The sequence below is a fragment of the Emydura macquarii genome, unplaced genomic scaffold, assembly GCF_026122565.2.
Source record: "Emydura macquarii macquarii isolate MOO-44397 ecotype Brisbane River unplaced genomic scaffold, CSIRO-AGI_Emac_v2 contig_1390, whole genome shotgun sequence".
NCBI classification, from domain to species: domain Eukaryota; kingdom Metazoa; phylum Chordata; order Testudines; family Chelidae; genus Emydura; species Emydura macquarii.
Window position 1 is genome coordinate 7,071,529 of NW_027131527.1, and position 14,537 is coordinate 7,086,065.

General features: G+C 40.1%; 1 protein-coding gene across 7 annotated transcripts in view; it reads right to left on the reverse strand.

Annotated features, from left to right (window-relative positions):
• The window catches only part of ANK3 (ankyrin 3), a 399,852-nt gene that overhangs the window by 177,107 nt on the left and 208,208 nt on the right, over nt 1–14,537 (reverse strand). For 4 of the 7 annotated variants that reach the window (XM_067552555.1, XM_067552556.1, XM_067552554.1 and 1 more), the window contains exons 5-7: nt 12,781–12,879; nt 5,128–5,313; nt 3,100–3,198 (exon numbers count right to left, since the gene is read on the reverse strand). In XM_067552555.1, the coding sequence (XP_067408656.1) occupies nt 3,100–3,198; nt 5,128–5,313; nt 12,781–12,879 (384 nt within the window). Of the gene's footprint in view, nt 1–3,099; nt 3,199–4,389; nt 4,414–5,127; nt 5,314–12,780; nt 12,880–14,537 lie in introns of all 7 variants that reach the window. The other 3 variants (XM_067552551.1, XM_067552553.1, XM_067552550.1) reach the window with 1 other exon arrangement.

Sequence of the window (14,537 nt, forward strand, 5' to 3'; positions counted from 1 at the left end):
ATCAGAGACCTCTCAGGGCTTGTCTACACTTACCTCCAAGATTCGGCGACAGTCGACCAGAGTCATGCAAGCTACACAAAAAACTTGCGTAACTCCCGTCGACTTCTCTGCTTCTCTTTTGCGCGCCGTCTTCACTACACTGCGCCACTTGAGAAGGTGGTCTTAATATGTCGATTTCTGGATCAACTGAGCGGGACTTTACTGACCGCTCAGTCAATCCAGAGAAATCGATCTGACGGCGGCGAATTTGCCTCAATCTCTGGCCCATGCCTCCCCATCCCCAATCATTTGGCCAGTTTCCTGCTCCCTCCACATTTTCCATACCTTACACTTAAATGGCCTGCCCACTGCATTCTCCCTACTTACCCTCCATATGTCCCTGCAGTCTCTTTCCCTGCCCACACACATTCCCTTGTGTCCTTGCCTGCCACTTACATTCCTTTGTGTCCCTGTATTCTCCCTCCCTTCCTTGCTACGTTTTCTTGATCTACCTACATTTTTCTGAGCCAGTCTCCCTCACATTCCTCTACCTCTAGAGTTTCTCTTGCCACAACACTCACTCCTTGCTTTCTTTACATTTTCCAAACAACTAGTCTTATTTCCTACCCCTCTACATTTTCATGTCCCTTATTGTATGCTATCTGGATCTCCCTCACACAAAGTGAAAATGCAACTGTCATATTCACTAAGGGCATCCTGGTTTCATGATCACTGGAAACAACTGGAGATGGTAGCCATTTTCAATAGGGGCTGCCTAATGGCCACCTGCAAAAGTCTCTTGGAAAAAATGGCCATCTTGACTAATGCCATCTTGGCTTTTGTTCCATTATAATAATGAAGATGGCCAGCCATTTTTGTAAGGGTAAAATCATGAGAAAGACCTAGCTTTTCCAGAAGACATGTGCAGCTTAAAACCCACACACACATAAATCATAGAAATCACAGAAATGTAGGACTGGAGGAGAACTTGACAGGTCATCTGATCCAGTCCTCTGCACTGAGGCAAGACTAAGTATTATCTAGATCATCCCTAATAGGTGTTTGTCTAACCTATTCTTAAAAGCCTCCAGTGATGAAGATTCCACAACCTCCCTAGGTAATTTGTTTTGGTACTCCACTACCCTTACAGTTAGGAAGTTTTTTCTAATGTCTAATCTAAATGTTCCTTACTGCAGTGTAAGCCTATTGCTTGTCCTAAGTGGATAGGAAAACAATCTATCACCCTCTTCTTTATAACAACTTTTTACATACTTGAAGACTTATGTCCCCCTTCAGTCTTCTCTTCTTCAGACTAAACAAACCCTATTTTTTCATTTTTTCCTCTAGGTCATGTTTTCTAGACCTTTAATCATTTTTGTTGCTCTCCTCTGAATTTTCTCCAATATGTCCACATCTCTTCTGAAGTGTGGTGCCCAGAACAGGACGCAGTACTCCAGCTGAGACCTTATCAGTGCTAAGTAGAGTGAAAGAATTACTTCTTGTGTCTTGCTTACAACTCTCCTGCTAATACATCCCAGAATGATATTCACTTTTTTTTTTTTTTTTTGCAACAGTATTACACTGTTGAATCATATTTAATTTATGATCCACTAGAGCCCTCAGATCTTTTTCTACAGTATTCTTTCCTAGGCAGTCATTTCCCATTTTGTATCTGAGCAATTGATTATTCCTTCCTTAATGTAGTACTTTGCATTTGTCCTGATTGGATTTCATCCTATTTAATTGATACAACTTCTCCAGTTTGTCAAAATAATTTTGAATTTTAATCCAGTCCCTCAAAGTGCTTGCAACCCCGCCCAGCTTGGTATCTTCCTCACACTTTAAAAGTTTACTCTCTATGCCATTATCCAAATAATCTATGAAGCTATTGAATAGAATTAGACCCAGAACAGATCCCTGTGGGACCCCACTCATATGCCCTTCCAGCTAGACGGTGAACCATTGATAACTACTCTGAGTAAGGTTTTCCAACCAGTTATGCATCTACCTTATAAGTAGTTTTCTCTAGGCTATAATTCCCTATTTGTTCATGAGATGGTAATGTAAGACAGTATCAAAAGCCTTATTAAAATCAAGATATATGACATCTACTAATTCTCCCCATCCACAAGGCTTGTTATCCTGTCAAAGAAGAATATTAGATTCGTTTGACATGATTTGTTCTTGACAAATTCATGTTGACTGTTACTTATCACCTTATAATCTTCTAGGTGCTTACAAAATGATTGTTTGAGTATTTGCTCCATTATCTTGACGGATACCAAAGCTAAGATGGCTGGTCTATGATTCCATGGGTGGTCTTCATTCCCCTTTTTAGAGACAGATACTATATTTGCCCTTTCCCAGTCCTCTGGGAGCTCTCCTATCCCCCCGCCTCAAGTTCTCAAAGATAATCGCTAATGGCTCAGACATCTCTTCAGCCAGTTCCTTAAGTATTCTAGGATGTACTTCATCAGGCCCTGCTGGCTTCAAGACATCTAACTTGTCTAAATATTTCTTAACTTATTCTTTCCCTATTTTAGCCTCAGATGCTACCCGTTTACATTGCTGTTCACTGTACTAGTTTGTCCAATCACTGCTTTCTGGTGAAAACTGGTGGGGAGTTAGGGGGGAGGCATTTAACACACTGGCCATTGTTGCATTTTCTGTTATTGTATTTCCTTCCTCACTGAGTAATGGGCATACGCTGCTCTTGGTCTTCCTTTTTCTTCCAATATATTTATAAAATGTTTTCTTGTTACTCTTTATGTCCCTAGGTAGTTTAATCTTGTTTGTACCTTGGTTTTTCTAATTTTGTCCCTACATCCCTGTGGTTCTTTTTAATATTCATCCTTCATAATTTGACCTAGTTTCCGCTTTTTGTATAACTCTTTTTCAGTTTCAGATCATTGAAAAATCACCTGGTTAAACCTGGGTGGTCTCCTACTATACTTCCTATCTCTCCTATGCAAGTACTGAGACTTACAATTGCATCACAAGAGTTGGTCTACAAAGTCTACAGACATAGTAAGAATGATGCACATGTCCTTATCTCTGAATGGGAATGTTTCAAAAAGTTTCTTATACAAACAGAACATAGGTGTGAGATTTTACTCTTACCCTTGCGGTGAAGTCCACAGCAGCACCCCGATTTAATAGCAATGTAGCTACATTAATATTTCCATAGTGAGCCGCTATGTGAAGCGGAGTGAAACCACTCTGGGGGAGGGGAAAAAAAGAAATGTAATTACTTTTTTTTAAACGTCTCCTTATTCCTGTAATATTTGTCTCTGACAAAAAGTAGCAAGCAGAATATGCAAGTTAATATTCCATTCTGTCCTAATATTCACTCACTGGGAGGCTACATGAAATCATATTACTAAGCAGAAGGAAAAAAGCTAACTTGATTATTCTACAAGAACAGAACTAGGATAGAGCTTTTAGTTATTGCAGATAAACATCAGAAGACATTTGAATATAAAAATTATACTTCTTTTAAGATAAATTAATTTCTAACTAGAAATATCTACTTGTTATCTGTATTATTTTAGTCTTGCAAGTTACATTTTTCTTAGTGATTCTTTGCAGAAGTTCTGATGCAAGTCACTTGATGATACTTGCTAACTAGATTTTATAAATTCAAAGCAGATGCTAATTAAAACAACATCAAAGACCATTTAAAATGATTAATGTGGCTTTTTTTTTTCCAAGGGTTAGTGCTATAAAGATCACTCTCCCACTGTGGGCAATCACAGTGGGTTATGTTAAGACACCACAAGTTATCAGCCTAATTAGAAAATGCCAAGCTGGTAACATCACTTCAGCAACTTTTTTTCATATTTAAGTAATTTTACTTTCTTTAAAAAAATGTTAAAACATGCAGCAATTCAATCAGTCCCCCAAAGTATGAAACCTTATGGGAACTAGAAGCAGTTCTGAATTGTTAGCAAGCCTTTTAGCCATGCTAGCTGTCACTGCCTCTCTTTGAGAGTTTTGCAGATTTAGTACCACTCTAAGATCATTAATTTGCTGACACCATCAAGGGTAAGTGTCATGCAGAAGCCTAAAGAATCAGTCCTGGATGCACAATGTGACAGGGTTGTCTGCAGCTCTTCACACAGATGATAAACATCTACAGTATTAGAACTTCAGAAACCTTCATCTTACTCAATGCAACTCTTTTATTATGGTAATTAGTTCCAAAAATGCTTACTCTTACTTTTAAAACCCTAGTTTCAGCTGCAGAAAGCCCTGGTAACTAAATTACAGTCTTCTCTAGCACATGCTACTTCCTTTAGTCTAAAGCAGGTATCTAGCCTATAAAAGGCAATGCAGAGAGGAGGAAAAAGAAATGAGGCAGCAGCACTAAGTTATGAAAGAGTGATGATGCATATATATATTTATATATACCTCCGTTGTTCTATTCACCATCATCTAGGTTAACATATTGGGAAGCAAAGAGGGGAAAAAATGAATGGTTAGTTTACCACTGGTGATATGGATGCAAAAAGCTTCATGATAGCTGTATGGCAGGGAAGCTATGATGAAAGCACGATAGTCACAGAAAGGAAGCTAGATCAGATGGAAGCTGAATGATCTATTTTAAATGTTAATTGTTACACTTTTATAAGAGGTGTTAAAGTAATAGGGTTACACATAACTTTAATCATATGACTATTTTATTAATTATTAGTTAATTTGCCAGAAGCTGGGAACGGGCGACAGGGGATGAATCACTTACTTAATGATTACATGTTCCGCTCATTCCCTCTGTCGGAAGACAGGACACTGGGCTAGATAGACCATTGGTCTGACCCAGTATGGCCATTCTTATGTTCTGAATTACATGCTCTCTACTGCACACTACAGTTACTAGCCTTGATTTCAAATATAACCAATCATTTGAATAGTATTTTCCTTGATTTTTTTTTCTATTTACATGCTTTCTACTTGAGATATTAAACCTGATTTTAAACAGAGGCCAGAAAAATACAAATGAAACTGTATTACTTACAATGTGAAATAAAGGGAGACAAATGTAATTCCTTGAAGCAAACACTTACTTAAAGGAACTCTTCCTCTGGTATAAGCCATGTAGTTAGTACACAGCTTTGGACACGTCTCAGCCTATTTTGTTTTGCAACTAACCTTTGACTCCACATCTGCATTATGGTCATTCTGCAGCAACAGAGCAGCAGCCTTTGTGTCATCCTTGCGAGCAGCAATGTGGAGAGCAGGAAGACGGACTTTTCCCTTTGTATCATTTTCAAGCAACAGTGAAACCACCTGGTCATGGCCTTGTTGCAAGGCGACTGCCAAAGGTGTGAAACCATCCTATAAACAAACAATGACGACGCTCAAAAGGTATTCAAAGACTACTAGCACAAAAAACAACCTGGTAACATTCATAGCAGAAATAATAAATCTATTGGATCAAATTCAGAGGTGATGTGTCCAGGTGCTGTTACGCGGACTCTCTTCCACTCAAACGGAGTGTAACAGAGTTACAATATCATAAAACTGGAGTGAAGTATTAGTGAATCAGGTCCCAAGAGTTTCAATTCATCTGTGACTTAGCACTGACTATATATGGATATAAAAGAACAGAAGACAAATAACTACGTAAGGCTTGAAAGAACAAAAGAAATTACTAAAAGAACCAATACTGAAGTACATACACGCATAAACAATGAATTTATGTTGAATTATAAATGTTAATTTTGTCCTGTAGCAATGTATCTTCCTTCCCAAAAGAGCTATTTGAAATAAACTATATTTTTTCTGAATAAATTAAACTCATCTCTATACACTGCAGTAATTTTTGAAATATGGGGAATTTAAAATCCACTGAAACATGATAAGAATTAAAAAGTCTTCTGCTATGTAAATTATTTCATTCCAGCCACAAAGTTCATCTGCCTATTCATGAACATTAACTTTTAAGTGGTATTTAATCCTTTCAATAACTGTACGAGTAATTTTAACACTAGAAAAAATAGTAGACCAAGGAAATGGGGTAAACTTAAGAATTTGGGAGGTGAAAAATAGAATTAAGACACTGGTTTAACAGATTTTACAGTGGGTACCTCTCACTGCAGGAAGATCAGCTTGTGGCTGATTTGGGTATTTTACCAAGCAAACAAAAGCTTTAGCCAGTAGAGAGCACCATCTTGATGCTGACACTCCCGAAACTATTATAGTGGGCAGAAACTATTCACCTCCCATGAAAATTTTCCAAAAAAGATTTAGGTTTTCAATTTTAATATTTATTTTTTGCTACATTTAGGTGGAAAAAAATCTCACTTTCTCTTTCAAACCCCAACACTGGATTTGGTGTGAAAAATTTGGGGGAGAGGATGAGAGAGAGAATGTGTGTATGTAAAAAAAGTGGGAAAGCGGTGGTGGTAATGGAAACACTTTCTCCTGCCTTTCTTTTTCCCCACTGTATAAAAAAAGTTAGTGTTATTTTATGTTAGATGAGAAAAAAGCATTAACTTTTAGTCACTGAAGCAAAATTTTTACCACTAACCCTTAAAAGTGAAATTCTTACTTTCTCTCACGTTATTAATTTAAAAAAAAAATTGAAAACCTCCCCCACCGCCATTTTTACAATAGAAAAAGGGAGCAGAGTAAAAAAAGTGAGAGAAAATGGGCATTTTCCCTCGATTTTGAAATTAAAAGAATCAAAATACCCCAAACTGTTTTTACACTGGCATTTCTTATTTAATTGTTTTAAATTAAATTACTCCACCCAAAATGATTTTTTCCCAAAACTTTCATGTGTCAAAACCCATTTTTTTTTAATGACAAAACATTTTATTGAAAAAATACATTGGAGTAAAAGTGGCAATTTCTGGGATTGCATTTCACTGTCCAACAATGTATATTAGCAGAATCTGTGACTATGGACAGGCCAATGGATTAAAAAATCCCCCAAAAGCTACCTTAATCTCTGCCCACAAATTTAACCAAACTAAACATTTCTGAGGTTGAAGAAACTATGCTCACAATGGAGATTTTTTAAAATATCCTTTCCAAGAAGTTATTGGTGGATCGGAAAGTGCAAGGACCAGAATTCCAAAAGAAAGGCAAAGTACGGTATTTCTGGCCTGAACAATACCAGGAAATACCAGAAGTCTTGCAAGATTTTCAGGTCATTTTCAAAACCAAACAGTTCTGGATAAGTTTTTGAGATCACCCATTAAAATCTGGAGAGGTATCTAAGGTAGAAAGATGATTCCTCCCGCTAATGTAAAGGTCTATGAATAGCAAGCATATGTGTAATATCCATGGGCAGGCAAGTTAGCTATTTCAGTTCTGGCCCTTATCAAAGAGACTATTGGTTAGAAAATATAGACAGAATTCCTCTTCAGAAGATGGGGCAGCAAGATCCAAGAATATAACATTTGAGATGTGCTAAGTGTGAACGGCAATAGCTCTAGAACAATAATGCACACCCTGGACTCTCAAGATATCTTGTACTATATGATTGTCCATGTAAGCTCCCCAACCCTACAGGGATGCATCAATAATGATCATCCTGTCTGGTACAGGGGCAAGTAAAGGAAAGCCAATGCAAACCTGATGGGGATGCCTCCATGATAGGGATGATACCACTTTGATAGGAATAATTACTATGGTATTCATGGACTGTCAGTTTGGGAAGTACAAAGTTTGAAGCCATGCTTGTAGGAAGCAAAGGTGGAGTCTTGAAAAAAGCATGACGTAAGTGCATGGGGCCATATGGCCTAGGAAAGAGAGAGAGAAGTCTTGACAAGCACTCTGGGGTTGGTTATAATGAGATCCATGATAAATTCATAGCCTGAAACGTGTCTCTCAGCAAGTAAGCCCTTGCCATGATGGAATTAAGGCTGCCCCAATGAAGTGCAAAGTCTGTATAGAGGTGAGAACAGATTTTTTGGTGTTTACACTGACCCTCAGAGAAGAGGAGTTGTAGAATTATTGAAGCAGATGCATGAGCATCTTGGCGTGACTTAGTGACAAGAAGCCACTCCTCAATGTAGGGGAAGATGATGAAACCACAGCATCTGATATAGGCTTCTATGACAGAGATCACATTGGTAGAGACCTGGGGTGTGACAGCAATTCCAAAAGGGAGTACTGTGTCCTGAAAGTGGTCAGAGTCAACAATGAACCTTAGAAAGCGTCAGAGAGTAGGGTGAACGTTCACATGAGAGTAGGCGTCCTTCAATGTTGACTGCTGTAAACCACGTCATTTTCCAGGCATGGAATTGTAAATGGCAATGTGAACATGCAAAACTTGAATTTGCAAATAAAGACTTTGAGATTGCAGAGACTGAGAATGGCTCTCCAAACACCTTTCTTTTGGGGACTAGGAAATATATTGAGTAAAACCCTTTCCTTGGTACTGAAGAGGAACCTGCTGTATTGCTCCCCACTGTAAGAGAGATTCCACTTCTTGTTTGACAATGTTCTCATGAAAGTGGCTGTGTTGAGAGGGGTGGAGAAAGGGGTTTTGGAGAGAATAGGGATGCAAACTCTATCGTATAGCCAGAATTGATGACACTGAGTAGCCATTTGCCTGTTGTTACTGCACTCCAGGTGTTGAAAAAAAGTGCTGGATGATCCCCAAATGGTGCGTGGGAGTCGGGACGTGTTGCATTTGGTGGTTTGCAGCTCTCGAACTCCCATCAAAAATAACGTTCCGCAGAGGTCTGGAACTGGCATGAGGAACCAGCTGCAGAAGATGTGGGAAAGTGGGTCTCCTGAGCTCTCTACCTCTTACGGGTTGGCTCATAAGGTCTCTGGTGGAAGAACTTTTGAGCCAGCAGTCTATGTTTTTATTGTTGCTGGAGTCTCATCAAAGGAAAGGACCTCCCTGGGAAACCTTGAAGCATGGAGCCACAACTGCCTGCACATCACGATGGCAGTAGCCATTGCCCTGGAAGATGTATCGGCCACATCTATGGCCGATTAGACCGCCATCCTGGCAACAACTGTGCCTTCCTCTATAAAAACCTGGAAACCAGCTCTGTCCTGCTCTGCAAGACCGTCAACAAAATACACAACTTTAGAATAGTTCAGGGAGTTGTACTTAGCCAGTAGTGCTTGGTAATTGGCTATCCTGAACTTGAGGCTAGAAGAAGAAAAGATCTTTCTTCCCAATAAGTCAGTACCCTCTTTATCAATCAGGGCAAATAAGGGGTGTTTCTGCCTAGACGTCTCTGCAGAAGCTTGGACCACTAAAGAATTAGAAGAGTGAGAGAACAGAAATTCTACCCCCTTAGCTGGGACATAGTACTGTTTCTCGCTCCTTTTAGGGGTAGGGGCATAGGTAGCTGTGGTACGCAAGACCACTCCAGTGGGCTCTAGGACGGCTTTGTTAACCAGGAGCTCTAGTCCACTGGAGCACAGAATGACGTCCAGGAGCTTGTGTTTAGGATCTTAAACCTCCTCAAGAGGAATCTGCAGCTCCTCTGCAATTTTGTAAAGGAGTTCCTGGAATTGCTTATAGTCATGAAGGCTGCTGGAGAGCCCAAGTTTCCAGGCAGAGGCCGCTCAAAAGAATCTGTTGCCCAAGGCAAACTTCAGTGTGCAGCCCACCTCCTATCCCTGAGAACAGGTTCTACACTGTGAGGGAACAACACACCAGACTTTCAGGGGAGGGCACAGCAAGCCTTCTAATGGTTAGGTGGTTATGGTGTAGAGGGATAAGTGTCAGGATATAGCACCACACACCTCAGGCTTGGCATGGCCCATCTTCCATCAAGGTGTGGGGCTGGCTGGACCAAATTTGAACAAGTGGCACTGCAACCTGGTGCACAGGGTCAAAGTGCCACCCACTCAAGTTTGACTCAATGGCCCCTGCCACCCTAAGCACAATCTGTTGCCCTGGGCAGCTACACAGTTTGCCTATAGATAAAGCAGCCCTGCTTCCAAGGTCCATGTCTTTGTAGCACTTTCACCATGTGGACTGCCCGGGACCGAGAGTCCCAGGACTTCCAAGGTCTGTGTCTCTAACCCAAGGTGGGTGACCCTCAGAAATCCAGGCTGCCTGCCACGGACCTGGGAGCCCCTAGCTCTAGTTGGTGTTGGCTCGCTGCTCTGCAACAAGATGCCTGGAAGCATTGTGAACATCAGTAGAGATAGGGAAGTGTTTCCAGTAGAGATAGAGAGGTGTCAGTATCGTTATACAAGGTGCTGGTGAGACCTCATATGGAATACTGCGTTAACTTCTGGTCCCCCATGTTTAAGAAAGATGAATGCAAATTGGAACAGGTGCAGAGAAGGGCTACTATGATGATCCGAGGAATGGAAAACCTGCCTTATGAGAGGAGACTCAAAGAGCTTGGCTTGTTTATCCTAACCAAAAGAAGGCTGCGGGGAGATATGATTGCTCTCTACAAATACATCAGAGGGATAAATACCATGGAGGGAGAGGAATTATTTAAGTTCAGCACCAATGTGGACACAAGAACAAATGGATATAAAACTGGCCATCAAGAAATTTAGACTTCAGATTAAACACAGGTTTCTAACCATCAGAGGAGTGAAGTTCTGGAATAGCCTTCCAAGTGGAGCAGTGGGGGCAAAAAACCTAGCTGGCTTCAAAACTGAGCTTGATAAATTTACGGAGGGGATGGTATGATGGGACAGCTTAATTTGGCAATTAACTGATATTTGACTACTAGCGGTAAATATGCCAATGCCTTTGAAGGGATGTTAGATGGGGTGAGTTCTGAGATACTACAGAGAATTCTTTCTTGGGTGTCTGCCTGGTGAGCCTTGCCCACATGCTCAGGGTTTAACTATTCACCATATTTGGGGTCAAGAAGGAATTTTCCCCCCAGGGCAGATTGCCAAAGGCCCTGTGGGTTTTTTGCCTTCCTTTGTAGCCTGGGGCACATGTCACTTGCTGATGGATTCTCTGTACCTTAAAGTCTTTAAACCATGTGTGAGGATTTTAGTAACTCAGTCATAGGTTACAGGTTTATTACAGGAGTGGGTGGGTGAGGTTCTGTGGCCTGCATTTTGCAGGAGATCAGACTACATGGTCATATTGGTCCCTTCTGACATTAAAAGTTTGTGAGTCTATCAGCTCAATCCAGGGCTCTCAGGGCTTCCAGAATCCATCCGCATAACCAGACACTGGAAACCCTGCGGGAATCTCAGATTTTTGACACTTCCCACGAAACAGACTTTTGATCAGCTCTACTTACAGTACATAAAAATTTTAACTTCAACATTTGCGGGCTTGAATTTCTGTAAAGAGGAAGATTGTTGAAATGAGACCTTAATTATAAACTAATTGCTACTGAGTTTTGAAACAATTTCAATCCATTAGCAATTAATTGTGTTTTCTGTAGTCTAACTTCAGAAGAAATAAGGAGAAAAATCTTACTTAAATACAGTATATACATTAGTACACATTTTTAATACACACTGGTGCAATAAATTAGTTTAGCCATTTAACAGTTTTTACAGTCTTCTAAAACTTAGATAGTTTTTTAAAAAAACAATATTTCCTTTATAAAATTAATTTAAGTAGCAGTAATCAGAGTGTATTATGAAATTATAGAGAGAACAGACATTCCAATTGGCACTCATAGCTAAATTTCAGATATTTGAAAACATTATTTGTAAAGGAGATTTCAGTGAAGTGTATTTAAATCAGTGGTGCCCAATCTTTTTTGCTTAAGGGCCCCAGAAATCATTTTTACAACCGTGAAGGGACACCAGTCTCCACCAGCAGCCTCCCACCCCTCCCCACTGCAGCCAGACGGAAGGAGTTCAGCGAGGAGGCTGCCTCCTCCCTGATCTCCCACCCCCCTGATTGCAGCAGGGAAACATAATGCATTCTGTGTAGCCCCGTGTGCTCCACCTGGCTCCCTAGGCAGTGGCTCCCTTCAGCAGCCAAGGGGATGGGAGATCAGCGTTCCCCTCTCTCTGGCTCCAGCAGGGACCCCAGAACCTAGTGACCCAGGCAGAATGCTTTGCTGTTCTCCCTGCTGCAGCCAGGGGGAGGAGAGCGCTGATCTCCTGTCCACTTGGCTGCAGCAAGGAGCCTGCACCGGTCTTGTGGCTCTGCGGCAATGTGCTCCGCCTGGGTCCTTACGCAGCGGCTCCCTTCTGCAGCCAGCAGGAGGGGAGCAGCGGGCCAGTTTGAAAGACCCCATGGGCCACTTTTGGCCCGCAGGCCACAGATTGGGAACCGTTGATTTAAAGTATATGAATACTTCTGTTGCTGCTATGACTATGACTATATTGCACTTACAGAGCACTTTTCCTTTCAGGTACTCATAGCTAGGTTAGTATTATCTCTGTTTTAACAAAAGGAAAACAGACACAGAGCGGTTAAGCAAGTCAGATAAAGAACTCTTGCTGCCTGATCCCCAACTCCCCACTCTAATAATTTTACCTATGATTACAATGATTCATCTATTTAAAAAAGTTTTATTCAATGTCTGTATTATAATACGATTATTTCTATTTAAGAAAAATTAATTTTAATCAATTTATTTTTATTGTTGAAGACTAAGGCACAGATTTTTAAAGATAATTTGGTGTAGCTGCATCCAGCATTGCAACACCTAAATACATGTAAAAACCTGGGCTTTAACTACCTACTATAAATTATTCAAAATAATGAAAAAGTCAATAGCTCAAAATTCATTAATAAAATTCCTAGAGGGAGGGTTTTATTGGTTTGTAATTCTCTCTGTGAAGGATTGATGCAAGGCTCCATTTGTAAAAGCTGGTGAGAATAACCTCTGAAGTACATTAAACTTTGTTTATACGAAGCAAAACTTAATCGTTTACCTCAGTAGCAAGGCTCTGACTTGCTCCATTGTCAAGAAGAAACTTAACAACTTCCAGGTGATTTTCTTGGGCTGCCATATACAATGGCGTGAAACCATTCTGAAATAGAAAAACATGTTGTATAAATAGTGTCTGTAGTGTTCCAAAACAATATATTTTATTACATACAAATGCAATTAATTCATAATCCATGCTCTCCACAAATATTGCTTGAATACTAAAGATCAGCTGCGCTCAAGGAGATGGGTAAGAAAGTGTTTAAATGGTTCTGATTCTGTCCTTAGAGAAGTTAATGGCAAAACCTTCATTGACTTCAGTGGGGGTAGGAGAAGGCCTGAGGTGCTCTAATACCAGTGGAATAGGGGCCTGATGTAAGCTTTCCGCTGGATGGGTAAGTCTAAGAGAACTCCTCACAGCCAGCTGGGAATGTTTTCCCTTTCTTTCAAATGTGAACATAGAGGACTAAAATCAAAGTATCTAGGCAAAACCATTCTGGATGGAGGGTTTATTAGATCTCACAGGTGCAGTGGACACTATAGACATGCCAAAGTGGTAGGCAAATATGATACACATCTCAAAGGGGATCTGAGCGCAATGGCCCTTTGGAAAATTAAGACAATTTTTTATCCCCTTTCCATTATTTTTAATTGTCCTGATTTCCATGTGTGTCTGTGTCTGTACATGTCTCTTTTCTCCTAAATTCTTGAGATTCTCCTATGGTTTTGTCTCATCAAAGAAGTGAAAGAAGCTGGACTGTGCCTGTGCTCAACCAGTTATCTCTTTATAGGCACGATGAAATCTCAGGGTCAGCACGACATAGTGATCTTAAACAGGGATTTCCTCAGCATTACTGAACATGTTAAAGTTGTTTCTCAGATTACATTTGAGTGAGTGACTTCAATCAATAAAATACCCAGTTTGCAAAGTTAAAAATAATTCAATACTACTACTAAAATGAGTGAGTTTCTAACCAATAATTTTTAGGTGAGTGAGCCTCCTTTTACAATGAGCACTTTTGTCACTGCTCCAACAATAAGGACTACAATCTTTCAGGAGTTTGGGGTCAGTCCATTTAGTACTTTGCTTTGGAGATTAACATTAAACCCATTTAAGATTTTCTCAAAGTCTCTAATATTATATGGATTTCTGAAATCCATAGCATCAGTAATTCCACTCATAAAACTAAGATGGCCTAATGGGTTTATAAAATAGCTGTGCTGTGCTCAAGCTACCAGTAAAGCAATTGAACAAGCCTGCTGATTTGCATTTTGAAGAGGCTTAGGTTGAGATGGCCTTGATTATATCTCAAAGCAGGAAAGATTTCACCTGTTTAAATTACCTACTGGTTACTCAAACGTTTTACATCCTGCACTTTAAGCAACTATCCAGGGGTTGCAAACTGAATTCATACTGCATAAGTAAATAGAATAACATAAATAAGATCAACAATCCTTCCTTCCTCTCTCTGACCTATTATTATATGTTTATATTTTTCAAACTGGGACCACTATCCTTTGAAATGACTACCGGTGGATTTTGTGTGTTCTATTTCCTCTCAGGTTACACAGACTTGTAAGTCCAAGATGTTTGTTCATGCTGGGAGCTTAAGATACAGTTGTCCCCAAACTTCCCTCCCTTCCATGATGCCTTTAGTCCCTATTCTCTCTATGAACTTCCCTGGGGCTTCAAGCTCCATTCTCCCTTACACACAAACCTATTGAATGTTGTGGTAGTGATGAGTGGATACTCCTCTCTGC